This window comes from Piliocolobus tephrosceles, chromosome 16 (assembly GCF_002776525.5).
Source record: "Piliocolobus tephrosceles isolate RC106 chromosome 16, ASM277652v3, whole genome shotgun sequence".
Lineage (NCBI taxonomy): Eukaryota > Metazoa > Chordata > Mammalia > Primates > Cercopithecidae > Piliocolobus > Piliocolobus tephrosceles.
In genome coordinates, this window is record NC_045449.1 from 9,783,352 (window position 1) to 9,798,684 (window position 15,333).

Consider the following 15,333-nt stretch of genomic DNA (forward strand, 5'->3'; position numbering starts at 1 on the left):
TATGAAAGGAAGGAGACTTGCTAATTCTGAAGGTCACTCTGAGGAGTAAATGAGAAGGCACTCACAGGGTGCCGCAGAGCCGCCGCTCCGTCCGTGGGAGCTGAAGCTGAGTCTAGGGAGGGAGGAGTCCCTTGGATTCCTTCAAGTCTTTTTTTTTTTTTTTTTTTTTTTTTTTTTTGAGACGGAGTCTTGCTCTGTCGCCCAGGTTGGAGAGCAGTGGCCGGATCTCAGCTCACTGCAAGCTCCGCCTCCCGGGTTTATGCCATTCTCCTGCCTCAGTCTCCCAAGTAGCTGGGACTACAGGCGCCCGCCACCATGCCCGGCTAGTTTTTTTTTTTTTTATTAGAGACGGGGTTTCACCGTGTTAGCCAGGATGGTCTCGATCTCCTGACCTCGTGATCCGCCCGTCTCGGCCTCCCAAAGTGCTGGGATTACAGGCTTGAGCCACCGCGCCCGGCCTCCTTCAAGTCTTGAGGCCCCAAACACCCAGACTCTTCAGTAACACGTGGAGCCGATCCCCACTTCTCTGCTCACTGTCTACCTGTCCCTTTCCAAGAGCTAAAAACACAGATCCATTCCACTGTAAGAGAAAATGAAGTGTTCAAAAAGCCACATTTACAAAGAAGTTAAATTAAAGGCTCTTTAAAAAAAAATAGCTTGTGGGCTTCTGGAATGTGAAGGCAGTGTGATTTGCAAAAGGTGGGAAGTTACTCTTCCACCTGCCCTTCCGTGCATTAAATCTTTAGAATCCAAATGGATCCCTACAGCAAAAAGAGAATGTGGAGACCATGGAAGGGCGCAGAGAAGCACATGTGCAAATGCACAGAGTGGAGGAGAGAGTCCTTGTGAGATGGGAGAGAGAAATGAGCATGGTCATATCAGAAGAGGGAGCGCCTGACCTGTAGTCCCAGCTACTCAGGAGGCTGAGGCAGGAGAATGGCGTGAACCCGGGAGGCGGAGCTTGCAGTGAGATGAGATTGCGCCACTGAGTGCCTGATGGCAAACAGAGGCTGTAACTGACGACTGAGGCTGGGGGCTAATGACGAAGGAAACTGGGTGTTAGTCACTAGGGTTTCAAACTCTTCTGTAGAGGAGGATTATGTGGAGCCCCAGAAGGTATTAAGGCATAAAAATGGAGCTCAAGTTGTAGTCTGGGAGAATGACGTTGAGAGCATGTAGCTACTGGACGGAGAAATGGAGGAACCAGGGAGGAGAATGGGGAGACTACTATAGTGTCCCAGAAAACGTCATGCTAAGGGTCTGGATTGGGGCAAGGGCAAGAGGGCGGAGAGAAGGAGAAAGATGAAAGAAAAGTGTTGAAGGTGGAATGCTCAAGACATGTCATCAATTGGAGTAGAAACTGAGGGACAGAAAGGAGTAGAAAATGGAGGAGAGGAAAACAAATTCCTCTTCCTTCTCCTCCTCCTTCTCCCCGTCTCTTCCCCATCTAAGGAATGGTCTCAGGGTCCACCTGGCCCCACCCAAGCCCACATCTCAACCAGTGGGTAGCCAGGTCCTCTGGCTCCTCCTCTCCTCCATCCCTCACTGCTGTGGGCTCACCAGCACCCTCTGCTGCTTTTCCATGGCCTCCTCACGAGTCCCTGCCTCAGATCTGGCCCCCTCTAGGCACCTTTGGAAAAGCTTTCTAAAATATCATTCATATTCTCTCTCCCTGCCATCACGACCCCTACAAAAGGCGTGCAAGACCTCCTGTTGCCCTGCCGACCTCATTAGCACTCTTCCCCCATGTTCAGGGTTCTCTGCACTTCAGCCCAATGAGCAACTCCCAGGCTCTGCACCTGGTCCAGCTCTTGCCACTCAGTACCTTGGCTCGCACACCTGCCCAGGAGGCCTCCTCACAGGCTCTGGCCATGCTTCTCTGCCTATAAAGCCCCTTGCAATTCTCAGCTCAGTCCTTTCCTCCTTCTAGAAGGTTTTTCAGACCTCACGCCTCAACTACAGACCCCTCCTCTCTGTGGCCTCTCTTTTTTTTTTTTTTTTTGAGATGGAGTCTTGCTCTGTTGCCCAGGCTGAGTGCACCAATCTTGACTCAAGGCAACCTCTGCCTCCTGGGTTCAAACAGTTCTCCTGCCTCAGCCTCCCGAGTAGCTGGGATTACAGGTGCGCACCACTGTACCCAGCTGATCTGTGTATTTTTAATAGAGATAGGGTTTCACTATGTTGGCCAGGCTGGTCTCAAACTCCTGACCTCGTGATCCTCCCACCTTGGCCTCCCGAAGTGCTGGGAGTACAGGCGTGAGCCACCGTGCCCAGCCTCTGAGGCCTTTTCTATACCTGTGCAGTCTTCTGTCTTAGCATTTATAATCGTTCACAGCGAGTTTTCTTTGCACTCCCCCAGCCAGAGCTAAGCCCTCTTCATATGTTTGCATTCCCAGCACAAAGCATTATGGCTAGCACAGACAATGCAAGTGGCAAGAGACATTCTTGCCATTCACTCATTCAACTAATATGTATTAAGCACCTGTTGTGTGCCATGCATTATTTTTAAGTGCTTGGGATATATTAGTGACAAAAACCAAGTAAGTTCTCCTTGTGGGGCTCACATTCTCGCAGGAGAGACAGACAGTTATCAATAAGCATCATAAAAAAGTGCAGACGATGTTTGAATGTGATCTGTGTTAAACAAGATGGGGAAGGGATGGGAAGGTTGGAGTGGGGTGATGTGTCGCAGCTGTAAACTGGATAGTTAAGGAAGTCGTCCACGGCAAGGTGACTTTTTGGTGAAGATGTAAAGAAGGTAAAGGTTTTAGAGGAAGGGTGTTCAGGCTGGAAGGAGACAGCAGGTCAATGGCTCTAGGCGGGGACCATGGCTGGCCTGTTACATGAAGAGAAGAAGGCAGACGTGGCTGTGGTGAAGAGGGGAGAGAAGCAACAGGTTATGGCAGAGAATTACGGGCCAGGTCTTAGGGGGCTTTGTGAAAGGCCGGAAGAGTTTTTCTCAGAAAGCCCTTGGAAGATCTGGAGAGAAGTGTGACATGATGTGGCTGATTTCTTTTTTTTTTGAGACAGAGTCTCCCTCTGTCACCTGGGCTGGAGTGCAGCGGCGCGATCTTAGCTCACTGTAACCTCTGCCTCCCGAGTTCAAGTGATTCTCCTACCTCAGCCTCCCGAGTAGCTGGGATTACAGGCATGTGCCACCACGCCCAGCTAACTTTTTGTTTTGTTTTGTATTTTTAGTAGAGACAGAGTTTCACCACGCTGGGCAGGCTGGTCTCGAACTCCTGACCTCAGGTGATCCACTGCCTTGGCCTCCCAAACTGCTAGGGTTACAGGCGTGAGCCACCGCACCCGGCCTAGGTGGCTGGTATTTTATTCAACTTGCTCTGACTGCTGGATTGCCCACAGATGCGAGGGGCAGGACTGTCAGAGGAGTCCCACCTCCCAGTGAGAGATGATAGTTCCACGGGATGGAAGCAGGAAGTGAAAGTGGCAGTCAGATTCCATGTACAGAAGAAGGCAGGGATGACAGATTAGCTAGAGGACCTGAAGAGGGCTATGAGAGACAGAAGGGGAGGGTGACTCTGAGGTTTAGGGCCAGGGGACTGGAAGGATGGGTTTGCTATCCACTGAGGTGGTAAAATAGGTGGGTGGAGCAGATTTTGAAAAGAAGAAAAAGAGTTTGGTTTGGAGTGTGTTGTTTGAGATGTCAGTTAGACACCCAACCTGCCAAAGGTGTCAGGGAAGCAGGGAGTTGTACCCTGTGGCTGTCCATTCATTAAATTCAGTAAATAGTTACTGTTGGCCCATGATGTGCAGGACCAGGACTAGGAAGGACCAACAGATTTTGACTTCTTGTTTGCAAGCCTAGCCTCTGATCCTCCAGGTGGGAGGACCTTCTGGGAGAGTCTTCTGGGACAGATGTGACTGAGTCACAATGGCAGTCTGTCTGGGCACAGGGATTTTTCTCATTGTTTTCACACACCCTTTCATTTCTTCCCAAGTCCTTCCCAAATCATGGAGAGTTGGTAGCAATTATTATCCCCAGTTCCTGATGAAAACGCAGGAAGGCGGCCGGGCGCGGTGGCTCAAGCCTGTAATCCCAGCACTTTGGGAGGCTGAGGCAGGCGGATCACGAGGTCAGGAGATCGAGACCATCCTGGCTAACACGGTGAAACCTCGTCTCTACTAAAATTGCAAAAAATTAGCCGGGCGTGGTGGCGGGCGCCTGTAGTCCCAGCTACTCGGGAGGCTGAGGCAGGAGAATGGCGTGAACCCGGGAGGCGGAGCTTGCAGTGAGCTGAGATGGCACTACTGCACTCCAGCCTGGGCAACAGAGGGAGACTCCGTCTCAAAAAAAAAAAAAAAGAAAAGAAAATGCAGGAAGGCTTAGAGGTTTAGGAGAGCTAGGCCCAGGACACACTCATGCATGGATGGTGCATCCGGTGTCAGTCCCAGTCTGTCAGCCACGTGCCCACCACTTTCTCTTCTTCATGGCATGAGCCTCAGGAAGAGATACCCCACCTAGCAAGCATCGGGAACCCAGACTGGCGTCTCCCAGCTGGGCTGAACCTTGGAGGGCTTATAACATCTCTGAGTCACCAGAGGCTGTTCGAACTCCAGAGACTTTGGGTAAACACAGCAGACATTAGCAGACCATGGTGTGTTACAAAATTGAGAAGCTTCCATGTTTTTCCTTCCATCCCAAATAAACATTGAGGATGTTAATGAGCCCCCAAAAGGGGAAGTGAAAATCCCTTGTCCCTGGGATTTTCCACAGCTCTGTGGCATGCTCAGGGGAACGGGCTGTGCGTTCTGACCTTTCCTCCAGAGCTTTGTTTACTTTCAGAGAGCTCAGGAAGGGCCTACAGACACTGTTTGGCTCAGGGGACTTGGCAGACGATAGAGAACGCCACGGATATTTGGCAGGATGACTCCGAATGCTCCGAGAACCACAGCTTCAAGCAAAACGTGAGTTTGCTTAGCTCAGTGAGGAGGCGTCCAAGGTCCAAATCACCCTCCTCTGGGACACCCCAGTGGCCTGCTGGCTCCAGGGGCCACACAAAGAGGCTTCTCCCAGCGCCTGTCCCCGGGGAAGCTAAGGAAGGTCCTGCAAAGCAGCAACCCTCATGGCGGCCATGGAATTTCTTCCACTAACTAGTCTGACTTACAAAATCCTAAGAGAAGTCAGTCTTCCAGGGTCGATCCTGGCATTTGCGTTTGCTGTTCCCCATCCTGGAGCACCTGTCCGAGCTCCACTGTGGCGGGTTCCTTCTCACCATCCAGGGTTCAGTCCAAATGTCTCCTTCAAAGAGAGATCTTCCAGGATCACCAATCCAGAGGGTGCCCTGTGTGGTTACTTTCCTACCACATCCCCCCAACCCACCACCCACAACTTTGACCCCTCTATGGCGCCTGCCCCTCCCTGAAATTCTCACATGTGGCCTATTTGTTATCTAGCCCTCTCGCCCCAATGTAGATCCACTCGTGACAGAGGACTTGGTGCCTCGAGGCGGTGGCATGGCACAGGGTCTAGGGTCAGACAGCCCTATTTCCATTTCAAATAGTAAGAATGTTAATGAGCCCCCAAAAGGGGAAACGAAACGTCCCTTATCCCTGGGATTTCCCACAGCTCTGTGGCATGCTCAGGAGAACCGTCTGTGTATTCATATCCAGACTCTGCTCTTCCTGGCTGTGAACCTGGTGCAAGTTACCTCATCAGCTTGGGCCTCTGCTTCCTCATTCATGTCACAGGGGTCATATTTTCTGCATGTGATGCTGTGAGGATTTAGTCATCAGACATCAGTTTCTTAGGAGAAAACCTGATACACGGTCAGCACGGTCTATGCAGGCATTCCTGCCCTATCCCCAGAGTCTACCACGGTGACTGGTCCGCAAGTCCCCATGGCTTCCCAGGAAAGGTTCTTTGGATGAACAAAAATCCATGCTTCAGACTTCTCTCCACGTTCTTTCCAGGATCCTTCTGCACCGTGCTTTCTCGTTGGGCTCTTGCTCTTTTCCCTGAGGACCTCCTGTTTGTCCAACATCTGCTCACTTTCCTTCAAAGCGTAGTGCAAGAGGCTGCACAAAGCAGAGGAACAGGTGTTTGGGGATCAGATGGATATCCATGGCCACACCTTGGTTTTTTTCGTTCAGGTGGTCAGGCCACACACAGTAATGAAACATCTATGATGGGTTAGGTTTTTGCACCAGGCACTGGGAATAAACAGGGGACAGCACACGATACTGCCTCCAGGGAGCTCAGGGTCTCGTGAGGCATAGGGACAGTGGGATCATTGCTGGGGGGGAAGTGCCAGATGCCCAGGGTCAGGGAGAAGGGGGAAACTCATGTAGACGGGGCGGGGGCCAGGAAGAGTGCTTAGGCCTAGCTCTGCAGGGCGGGAAGGAGATGGCCATAGGAAGAGAGAGAGCAAGAGGGAGGGTGAGGTAGGGCCTGAGGAAGACACAGGTGAAGGTGGAAGCCTCAGGAGAGGTAGGTGATGAAGGCCTCCTGTGCCAGGTGAAGGACTTAGGCCTTTGCATGTTGAAGGAGGGGAGGACATTACTAACTCACGTGTTGACAGGTTTACTCTGGCAGATTGGAGAGGGGTGAGCCTGTCAACACATGGGTTAGTTATGGAGATTGGGGACTGGGGCCATGCTGGAGGCAGAAGGCAGGGAGGACAGGCAGGAACTGTGGCAGCAACTCAGGCCAGATAGGAAGAGAGCGCCCATGGGGCAGAAGAAGTGGGAGGGTGGACTCATAGGTTTGCCAAGGAGCAAAACGGTAGGACCTGGCTGGTGCTGGAGGCTGTGAGAGGGTAGAGTCAAGGACAACAAGATCGCAGGCTTCTGGCTTGGACCCTTGAGGAGACTTAAAAATGCCCCTCCCTGAGAAGAAAGATACAGGGAGAGGCCTTGCCCTTTGGGTTCTCAATATTTTGCTACATAATTCTTTTCTTTTTTTTTTTTTTTTTCTGAGACAGAGTCTTGCTCTGTCACCCAGGCTGGAGTGCAGTGGCATGATCTCAGCTCACTGCAACCTCTGCCTCCCAGGTTCAAGCAATTCTCCTGCCTCAGCCTCCCGAGTAGCTCGGACTACAGGTGCCTGCCACCACACCTGGCTAATTTTTGTATCTTTAGTAGATACGGGATTTCACCATGTTGTCCAGGCTGGTCTTGGACTCCTGACCTCAGGTGATCCACCTGCCTTGGCCTCCCAAAGTGTTGGGATTACAGGCATGAGCCACCGTGCCTGCTCTTTGCTACCCAATTCTGTGCCCTAATTTGAACCTGCAAAACACCCCCACTCTCTGCCACCCCCCAAATTGTGTTTTTTTTTTTCCTGAGATAGAATCTGCCTCTGTTCTCCAGGATGGAGTGCGGTGACGCGATCATGGCCCACTGCAGCCTCCACCTTCCAGGCTCAAGTGATCCTCCCACTTCAGCCTCCTGAGTAGCTGGGACTACAGGTGCACACCACCACATCTGGTATTTTTTGTAGAGACAGGGTTTCACCATATTGCCCAGGCTGAATTGTGGCTTTATTTCATGATTTAGTTGGAATTCTTTAGTTTTCTAAAGTCATTTAAATATTCTCCCATTAAACGTTAAAGATATTGTATACAATAGTTTAAAGTCTGGGGACGGGGAAGGCAAGGAGTTCAGTTTTAGAAACAGCATCCATGTCTCTAGCCTCTCTGCAGGCATCTGTAAGATGGGGTTGAAAATACCCGCTTTGCAGGCCTAATTGTGATGTTTCAGAGGGTAATGAATGTGAGGTGATTCATCCATCTCCTGGCACACAGCAGGCCTTTGATCGTTGTGATTATTGCATTTCTTTTCTTTTCAGAGTATCTTCCCTGGACCCTACAAACACTTGTCTCCCTCCCTGGCCTCTCTGGTTCAGTCCTAGGGCTGTGATCATAGTTTACTTGACATTGTGAGTTTTTCTGGTGTCTGTGATGGTAGCTTTTCTGCATTGGCTACTTGGTTGGATTGATGTGTGTGTGTGTGTGTATAATATTTCATTTGACTTTCAAAACCCAAAAACCTAACTTTTTCTTAAGTTATTAAGGTCAACTCTGTTTTATATAGTTTATTATTCTATTTATACATCTAGTAAGTAAAGCTACTTTCGTAGAGGTCCCCGATTAATTTTTGTTGACACGAACTAGTTATTTACATATCCTTTCACATTTTAAGCTACGTTATTACATTTGATATGATTTAGACATTTAAACTATGTTAAATAATTGTCATAACAAGAAAATCTTTGTTTTTAAATAATTCTAGTTCACTGAATACATCAATTTTATATGATGAGTCTTAAATTTTCCTAAATATGTCAGTACTGTTTTCATCACGGTTTCAACTTAAAGTTAAAAATCAGGTACTCTTTGATGTATTTCATATTGGAATCTTAATACTAACCTATTAGATCCTCTAATATGTTGTATTTTCTAAATAATACCAATTACATATAGATTGTGCAAGTAATTTAAAAAACCGCTATATGAGGGATAGACTGAGGGGTAGATATGTGACAATACCACATAAAGTTTAATGTTTGTTAGAGGCTGGGTGCAGTGGCTCAGGCCTGTAATCCCAGCACTTTGGGAAGCCGAGGTGGGAGGATTGCTGGAGCCCAGGAGTTTGAGACCAGCCTGGGCAACATGGCAAAATCCCACTCTCTAAAAAAAAAAAAAAATTGCAAAAATGAGCTGGGCATGGTGGTGTGCACCTGTAGTCCCAGCTACTTGGGAGGCTGAGGTGGGAGGATCACTTAAACCCCAGGAGGTTGAGACTGTAAGGAGCTATGATTGTGCCACTGCACTCCAGCCTGAGTGACAGAGCGAGACTCTGTCTCAAAAAACAAACAAACAAACAGTTTAATGTTAGACTCTAACTGGTGGATATACAGATGTTCTTCATAAAGTTTCTTTAACTTTGGTGTATGTTTAAAATTTTCATAACAAATATTGAGGAAAAATAAGAAAAAAAATTCTATACGTGAATTTAACACAAAACATTCATAAATGTAGTGGTGTGATCAAACCTTGCCAAGATTGAGACACAAAACAAAAACTTTCACACTAAGGAGACAACCTGGCCCAAGAAAGGAGGGGTTTCCATTTCAGGAGACATGGTTGCCTATAGACCAAGATTTGTTTGTTCTGATTATCAATACCAGTGGTGCAGGTGTATTAGTAAATGTTAGCAACAGGCTCCCTGCTTCCACCCCTGAAGAAAGAAAGGCTATGATTTGTTAACACTTGCCAATTTCAGTGGCATTAATGACCCCCCCATGGCCAATTTCAAGCTACCAGTGTGACCACAGAGTATGCACAGTAGTGCAGCGTTAGACATGTTTCTCCTCACACAGATACAACAGCAAAAATAACCCCAGTAGCACTGAACATGGACGTGTAGATATGTAATTAGGAAGTGATGAATTTTCAGTATTTATTGCTTTTATTCTGAATATAATTTATTCATTGCAAATTTACATCATTTAATTTTTTTTTTTTGAGACGGAGTTTCGCTCTTGTTGCCCAGGCTAGAATGCAGTGGCACAATCTCGGCTCACTGCAACCTCCGCCTTCTGGTTTCAAGTGATTCTCCTGCCTCCGCCTCCCGAGTAGCTGGGACTACAGGCGCCCGCCACCACAGCCAGCTCATTTTTGTATTTTTAGTAGAGACAGGGTTTCACCATATTGGCCAGGCTGGTCTCGAACTCCTGACCTCATGATCTGCCTGCCTCGGCCTCCCAAAGTGCTGGGATTACAGGTGTGAGCCACCATGCCCGGCCATCATTTAATTTTTAAGAATGCTCGTGTTTTACAACTGGTTCCCTGAAAATTTGCCAATCAGTTCTCGCAAGCCAGGATGACCATACCACTGGGTCTACCAGGGTGATTGTATTCACTCTTGCCAGCAAGTTGAGCCCCAGGTTCACGTCTGTTAGAGAAGGCCGATCGTATTCAGGTTCAACACGTTTCATAACCTAGCTATTTGCTGTAATGGGAGCCACCTGGCTGGGGCTCTGTTCCTTTAGAACCTCGTGGGTCTTGGCATGTCCTTGGCTCCCTTAAGTGTATCCTAATCTTCCATCAAGGCTCAGTGGCTCATAACTATAATCCCAGTGCTTTGGGAGGCTGAGATGGGAGGGTTACTTGAGGCCAGGAGTTTGAGACCGGCCTGCACAACACAGCAAGATTCCATGTCTAATCTTCCATCACACATGAAAAATCTTCAACTGGATCCTCCACATCCTCAGGGAATTCTTTCTAACCCTCTTACTTTCCTACTGGATTTGAGTTAACAGAATTCTGTGATCCTTATACGGTTTTACTGTGTGAGAGGTCACACCTCTGAAAGAGATCAGAAGGACACCTGTAGCTGGATTGGATCCGGTTTATCTCAAGAATTTGTCTGACTTTTTTCACACCAAAGTTATGCTAATGGCAGGCCTTGAATTAGGCAAATTGTATATATACATTTTTTTCTCCTGGGCTGCAAACTGTTTGAGAACAATGACAAAGTCACAGTCATATTTGAATATCACCCCCAAACCTCTGACCTACTACTGGGGTGCACAGTGGCCTTTGCATACAGTAGGCACTTAATAAATACTACATGAATGGCTTCACAAATTCTGAGTCAGTTGGTCTGTGATGGGGCCTAGCCATCAATACTAGTTCCAAAGTTCCCCAGATGATTCTAATGTGCAGCCAAGGTTGAGAACCACGAGTGTGCGGACACAGTGGCACCATCCCCAAGTCAGCAAATGGGGAGCACTAAGCAAGATTTGAAAACTGCACTTTTTTCAAAGACAGGAAGGAAAGATTCTCTTTGGAAAAGTGAGGACAAGGGCACTGCCTCCTCCCCTCTGCAAATGGCCACATTTCCAAGAATTCAAATACTTAACAAAAAAAAAACAACTTCTGGCCATGTTTACCTGTGTTTCTAATAGAGGGTTGAAATTTTGCCCAAAAAAGGCCAGTGTTAGTAAATCTTTGCCCTTCAGAGTTTTGGCAAACAAAATATGTTATGTTCTTCCAAATAACGAGATGCTGGGGGTCCTTATGCATATTCAATGGCACTGTTAAAGGAGATTTGTGTGTGTGTGTATATGCACGCATAAGCATTAACAAGTGTGTTTAGATGACTTAGTATGAAATTATGTTTAATGGAATGAAATGATTATGCCTTATGTTGTCCTTTAAAAAGTACTTTTTATTTTTAAATACATAATTTAATACATACATATGAATTGATATATCTGTACATAATTTTAATATATGGTATATAATATTAATAATACATTTTAATTTTCAGTATAATTTATAATAGAGCCATTGATTATATGATTTTTACAACATTTTATTTTGAAATATTGAAACATAGAAAAATTAAAAGAATAATATAGTAGACACTCATATACCCACTATTTAGATTCAAAATGTAATAACATTTTGCCACATTTGCTTTCTCTCTGTTTCTCCCTTTCTGAAATATTTAAAACTAATTTGTAGACATCATGAGATTTCACCCCCAAATTCACTGGGTACCTCCTAAGATTAAGGACATCATTCTACACAACTGCATTACCATTATTTCAACCAAGTAAAATTAACAGCGATTTTTATCACATGGCCGATTTCATTCATATTTAATATTTTTTCCAATTGCTTTCCCAAACTTTTATAGCTTTTCTGCACTGTAAATATTTATCTCTCTTTTTTACAGCTGCATAGTATTTCACTTAGCATATCCACTAATTTGTTCAGCCACTGTCCTATGACCATCTGGGTTATTTCCAATATATATATATTTTTTGGGGGGGACAGAGTCTTGATCTGTTGCCCAGGCCGGAGTGCAGTGGCATAATCTCAGCTCACTGCAAGCTCCACCTCCTGGGTTCATGCCATTCTCCTGCCTCAGCCCCCCAAGTAGTTGGAACTACAGGCACCTGCTACCACACCCGGCTAATTTTTTGTATTTTTAGTAGAGATGGGGTTTCACCGTGTCAGCCAGGATGGCTTCAATCTCCTGACCTTGTGATTTGCTCACCTCAGCCTCCCAAAGTGCTAGGATTATAGGCGTGAGCCACCGCACCCGGCTAATTTCCAATCTTTTATTCCTAAAAACGCCACAGTGGATAACCTCAGATGTGTGTGTAGGCTAATATTTGTGGCAGTATATCTTTTGGAAGATTTCTAGAAGTGGGATCACTGGATTAAAGGCAGATGCATATATAATTTTGTTAGGTATTGCCATGGGGGTTCTACATCTGTCCTCCCTTCAGCTATGTATGAGCGTACCTGTTTCCTCGTTGGGTGCATATCACTTATTGATTAGAAAGTTTCTCATAAAGGTGTCTAAGTGACGTAACGTTCACCTGTTGGTACTAAGAGTGAGCTGGAGACCTGATGTTTTGGAGCCTCGAGGAAAGTAGCCAGGTTTTGTTAGAGACCTTAATGTAGAGGACAGTTGAAGAAAATCCTCTAAAGAAATACAATTAAACCAACCATAGCAGGTGCTTTTGGCGCCCTGCCCACATCCCCTCACCCTAATCAATTCAGTACACAGCTGCTTAACTTCTCACCACGAGTGCATGCCTTTCTTTGCTGGTTCTCTGGTTCCTGAAGCCCACTTGTTTGTTGAAATTCAGGCCATAAGTGCCATGGAATTAATGTGCCTTGGAAACCACCTTCAATCAATGGCTGGCAAGATTTGGTATGTTTCCATACCAACTCCCTTGGTCTTGGAGTTAGTTGACTCTGAGGATTCCCAGAGCTTCCCCAGTGGGATTAAGCTCCAGTTTCCCACCATAGTAGCTGGCTTGATAACCCACTCTTTATTTGTCCTGATGATTTTTTTCACTTTTTTTTTTTTTGGAGGCAAAGTCTCTCTCTCTTGCCCAGGCTGGAGTGCAATGGCTCAGTCTTGGCTCACTGCAAGCTCCACCTCCAGGGTTCAAGCGATTCTCCTGCCTCAGGTTCCCAAGTAGCTGGGATTACAGGTGCCTGCCACCATGCCCAGCTAATTTTTGTATTTTTAGTAGAGACAGGGTTTTGCCATGTTGGCCAGGGTGGTCTCGAACTCCTGACCTCAGTTGATCCGCCTGCCTGGGCTTTCCAAAGTGCTGGGATTACAGACGCGTGAGGCACCGTGCCCAGCCAATTTTTTTCACTTCCTGTGCAAACTGCCTGCATTCCAATTCTTGTCTCAGGATCTGCCTCTTGGAAACCCAAACTAATTAGGACACAGACGAAGGAAAAAAAAAAAAAAAAAAGACATTCCCCCTAATTTGTTCCTAGAAAGCATAAAAGACACACGTTTTAAAAATAATTAGGTTATTTAATTAAATGTGTTAGCCTCATATCTCCAATAAAATAAATCATGCTAAATGACCCAGTAATGTCTTGATGTGCCACAGAAATAGTCAGTTTAAAGAAACTACATCACTCTGTGTGCAGAAGCACAAAACACTTCTTTACTTTCAAGGTGTTTCATAGTCTGTCTGGAAAGACAAGATAAATGTAAGCAAAGCATTAATGAATACTACAGTTGACACCCCTATTTGTGAAACAAACCACAAGTACTTTGACAATAAGAGTTGACAATACGCAGAGAGGCATTTGAGGAGGATTTCTTATGGGAGTAGGTTTGTGCTGGTCTTAGAAGGAAAGATTTAGTTTCAAGGAGAGGCAAACAAGCGCAACTGGAGGTTGACGAGATTATAGGGATCTTGATGAAGTCCATAGAGAATAATTCTAGAGAGAAACGTGGTTGGGATTGATCTGAAAGAGCTCAAAGTTTGCACTGAGAGTTCTGCCTCCAGACCACCAGTGCCAAAAATGTTAACAGAGAAAGAAAAAAAATACCACGTAGACATTTTAATCTACATAAAGGAATGAAGAGCACTAGAAATAGTACATATAAAGATAAATGTTTTATTTCATTTAAAAAATATTATTTAAAAAGAAATAAATTTAGTTTTTAAAACTACAAAATATATTAGAAATCAGTAACAGTAAGATGTCTGGAAAAATCCCCAAATATTTTTTTAAAATAACAACATCCTTCGAAATAACCCATAAGTCAAGTAAAAAAGTATAAGATAAATTAGTAAATATTTTAACTAAATAAAAATGAAAATATAATATATCAATAATTTTGTGATACAACCAAAGCAGTCATGGAGAGAAATGTATAACATTATTATTAATTATTATTATTTACTTTAAGTTCTGGGATACATGTGCAGAACAGGCAGGTTTGTTACGTAGGTATACATGTGCCATGGTGATTTGCTGCACCTATCAACCCATCATCTAGGTTTTAAGTCCTGCATGCTTAGGTATTTGTTAGCCTCATATCTCCAATAAAATAATGCCTCATGTCTCCAATAAAGTAATGATTAATACATTGATCCTAATGCTCTCCCTCCCCTTGCCCCCCACTCCCTGACAGGCCCCCATGTGTGATGTTCTCTTCCCTGTGTCCATGTGTTCTCATTGTTTAACTCCCACTTAGGGGTGAGAGAGTGTGGTGTTTGGTTTTCTGTTACTGTGTTAGTTTGCTGAGAATGATGGCTTCCAGCTTCATCCATGTCCCTGCAAAGGACATGACCTCATTCTTTTTTATGGCTGCATAGTATTCCATGGTGTATATGTGCCACCTTTTCTTTATCCAGTCTATAGCATTCTTATATTAGAAAATAGGAAAAATATCAAGTTAGTGGCCCAACTTCCACCTTAAGAAACTAGGAAAAAAACCTCAGCAAATTAAACTGAAAGTAAGCAAAAGAAAAGAATTAGAAAGGATGAATAGAATTTAATTAAATGGAAGGCAGAAAAATAATAGAAAAATAAATAAATAAAACCCAAACTGAGTTATTTAATCTTGGTGTTGATGGTTTTGAGTCTTTTCCATTCTGGTTTGATTTTTGTGCATTTTTGGCTGGAGTATCTCATAGATTTCTTCACTGGTGCTTTTTCTTCAGTTTCCTCATCATCATAATCATCATCATCTTCTTCAGCATTGTCATCTTCATCACCATCATCTTCTTCATCAGCCACAAGTTTTAATTTTTTCTGTGGAATCTTGCTACCACCTCCAGGGGCAAAATGCTTTCCAGATTATACTTAAGAGTTTCACATTCTCCTGCTCTTCATCTTCTGACTCTGCATCTTCCTCCCCAGCTACTAAGTGCTGTCCACTAATCGGCCCTGAACCACGCTTCAACTGTAAGGCCATGCGTGGTGTGATTTGAAAGCCCCCAACAGAAACCACTGGCTGTACAGACAGTTTCAGAGTTGCCAGTGTTACTCTAATTGGACTGCCTTCGTATTTCATTGTCTCTGC

The 15,333-nt window shown here is 45.3% G+C and overlaps 1 protein-coding gene across 2 annotated transcripts in view; it reads left to right on the forward strand.

The window, feature by feature from the left end:
* GLP2R (glucagon like peptide 2 receptor) overlaps positions 1-15,333 on the forward strand; it is a 68,545-nt gene that overhangs the window by 15,800 nt on the left and 37,412 nt on the right. For both annotated transcript variants that reach the window (XM_023190898.2, XM_023190897.2), the window contains exon 4: positions 4,808-4,929. In XM_023190898.2, the coding sequence (XP_023046666.1) occupies positions 4,808-4,929 (122 nt within the window). The remainder of the gene's footprint in view (positions 1-4,807; positions 4,930-15,333) is intronic.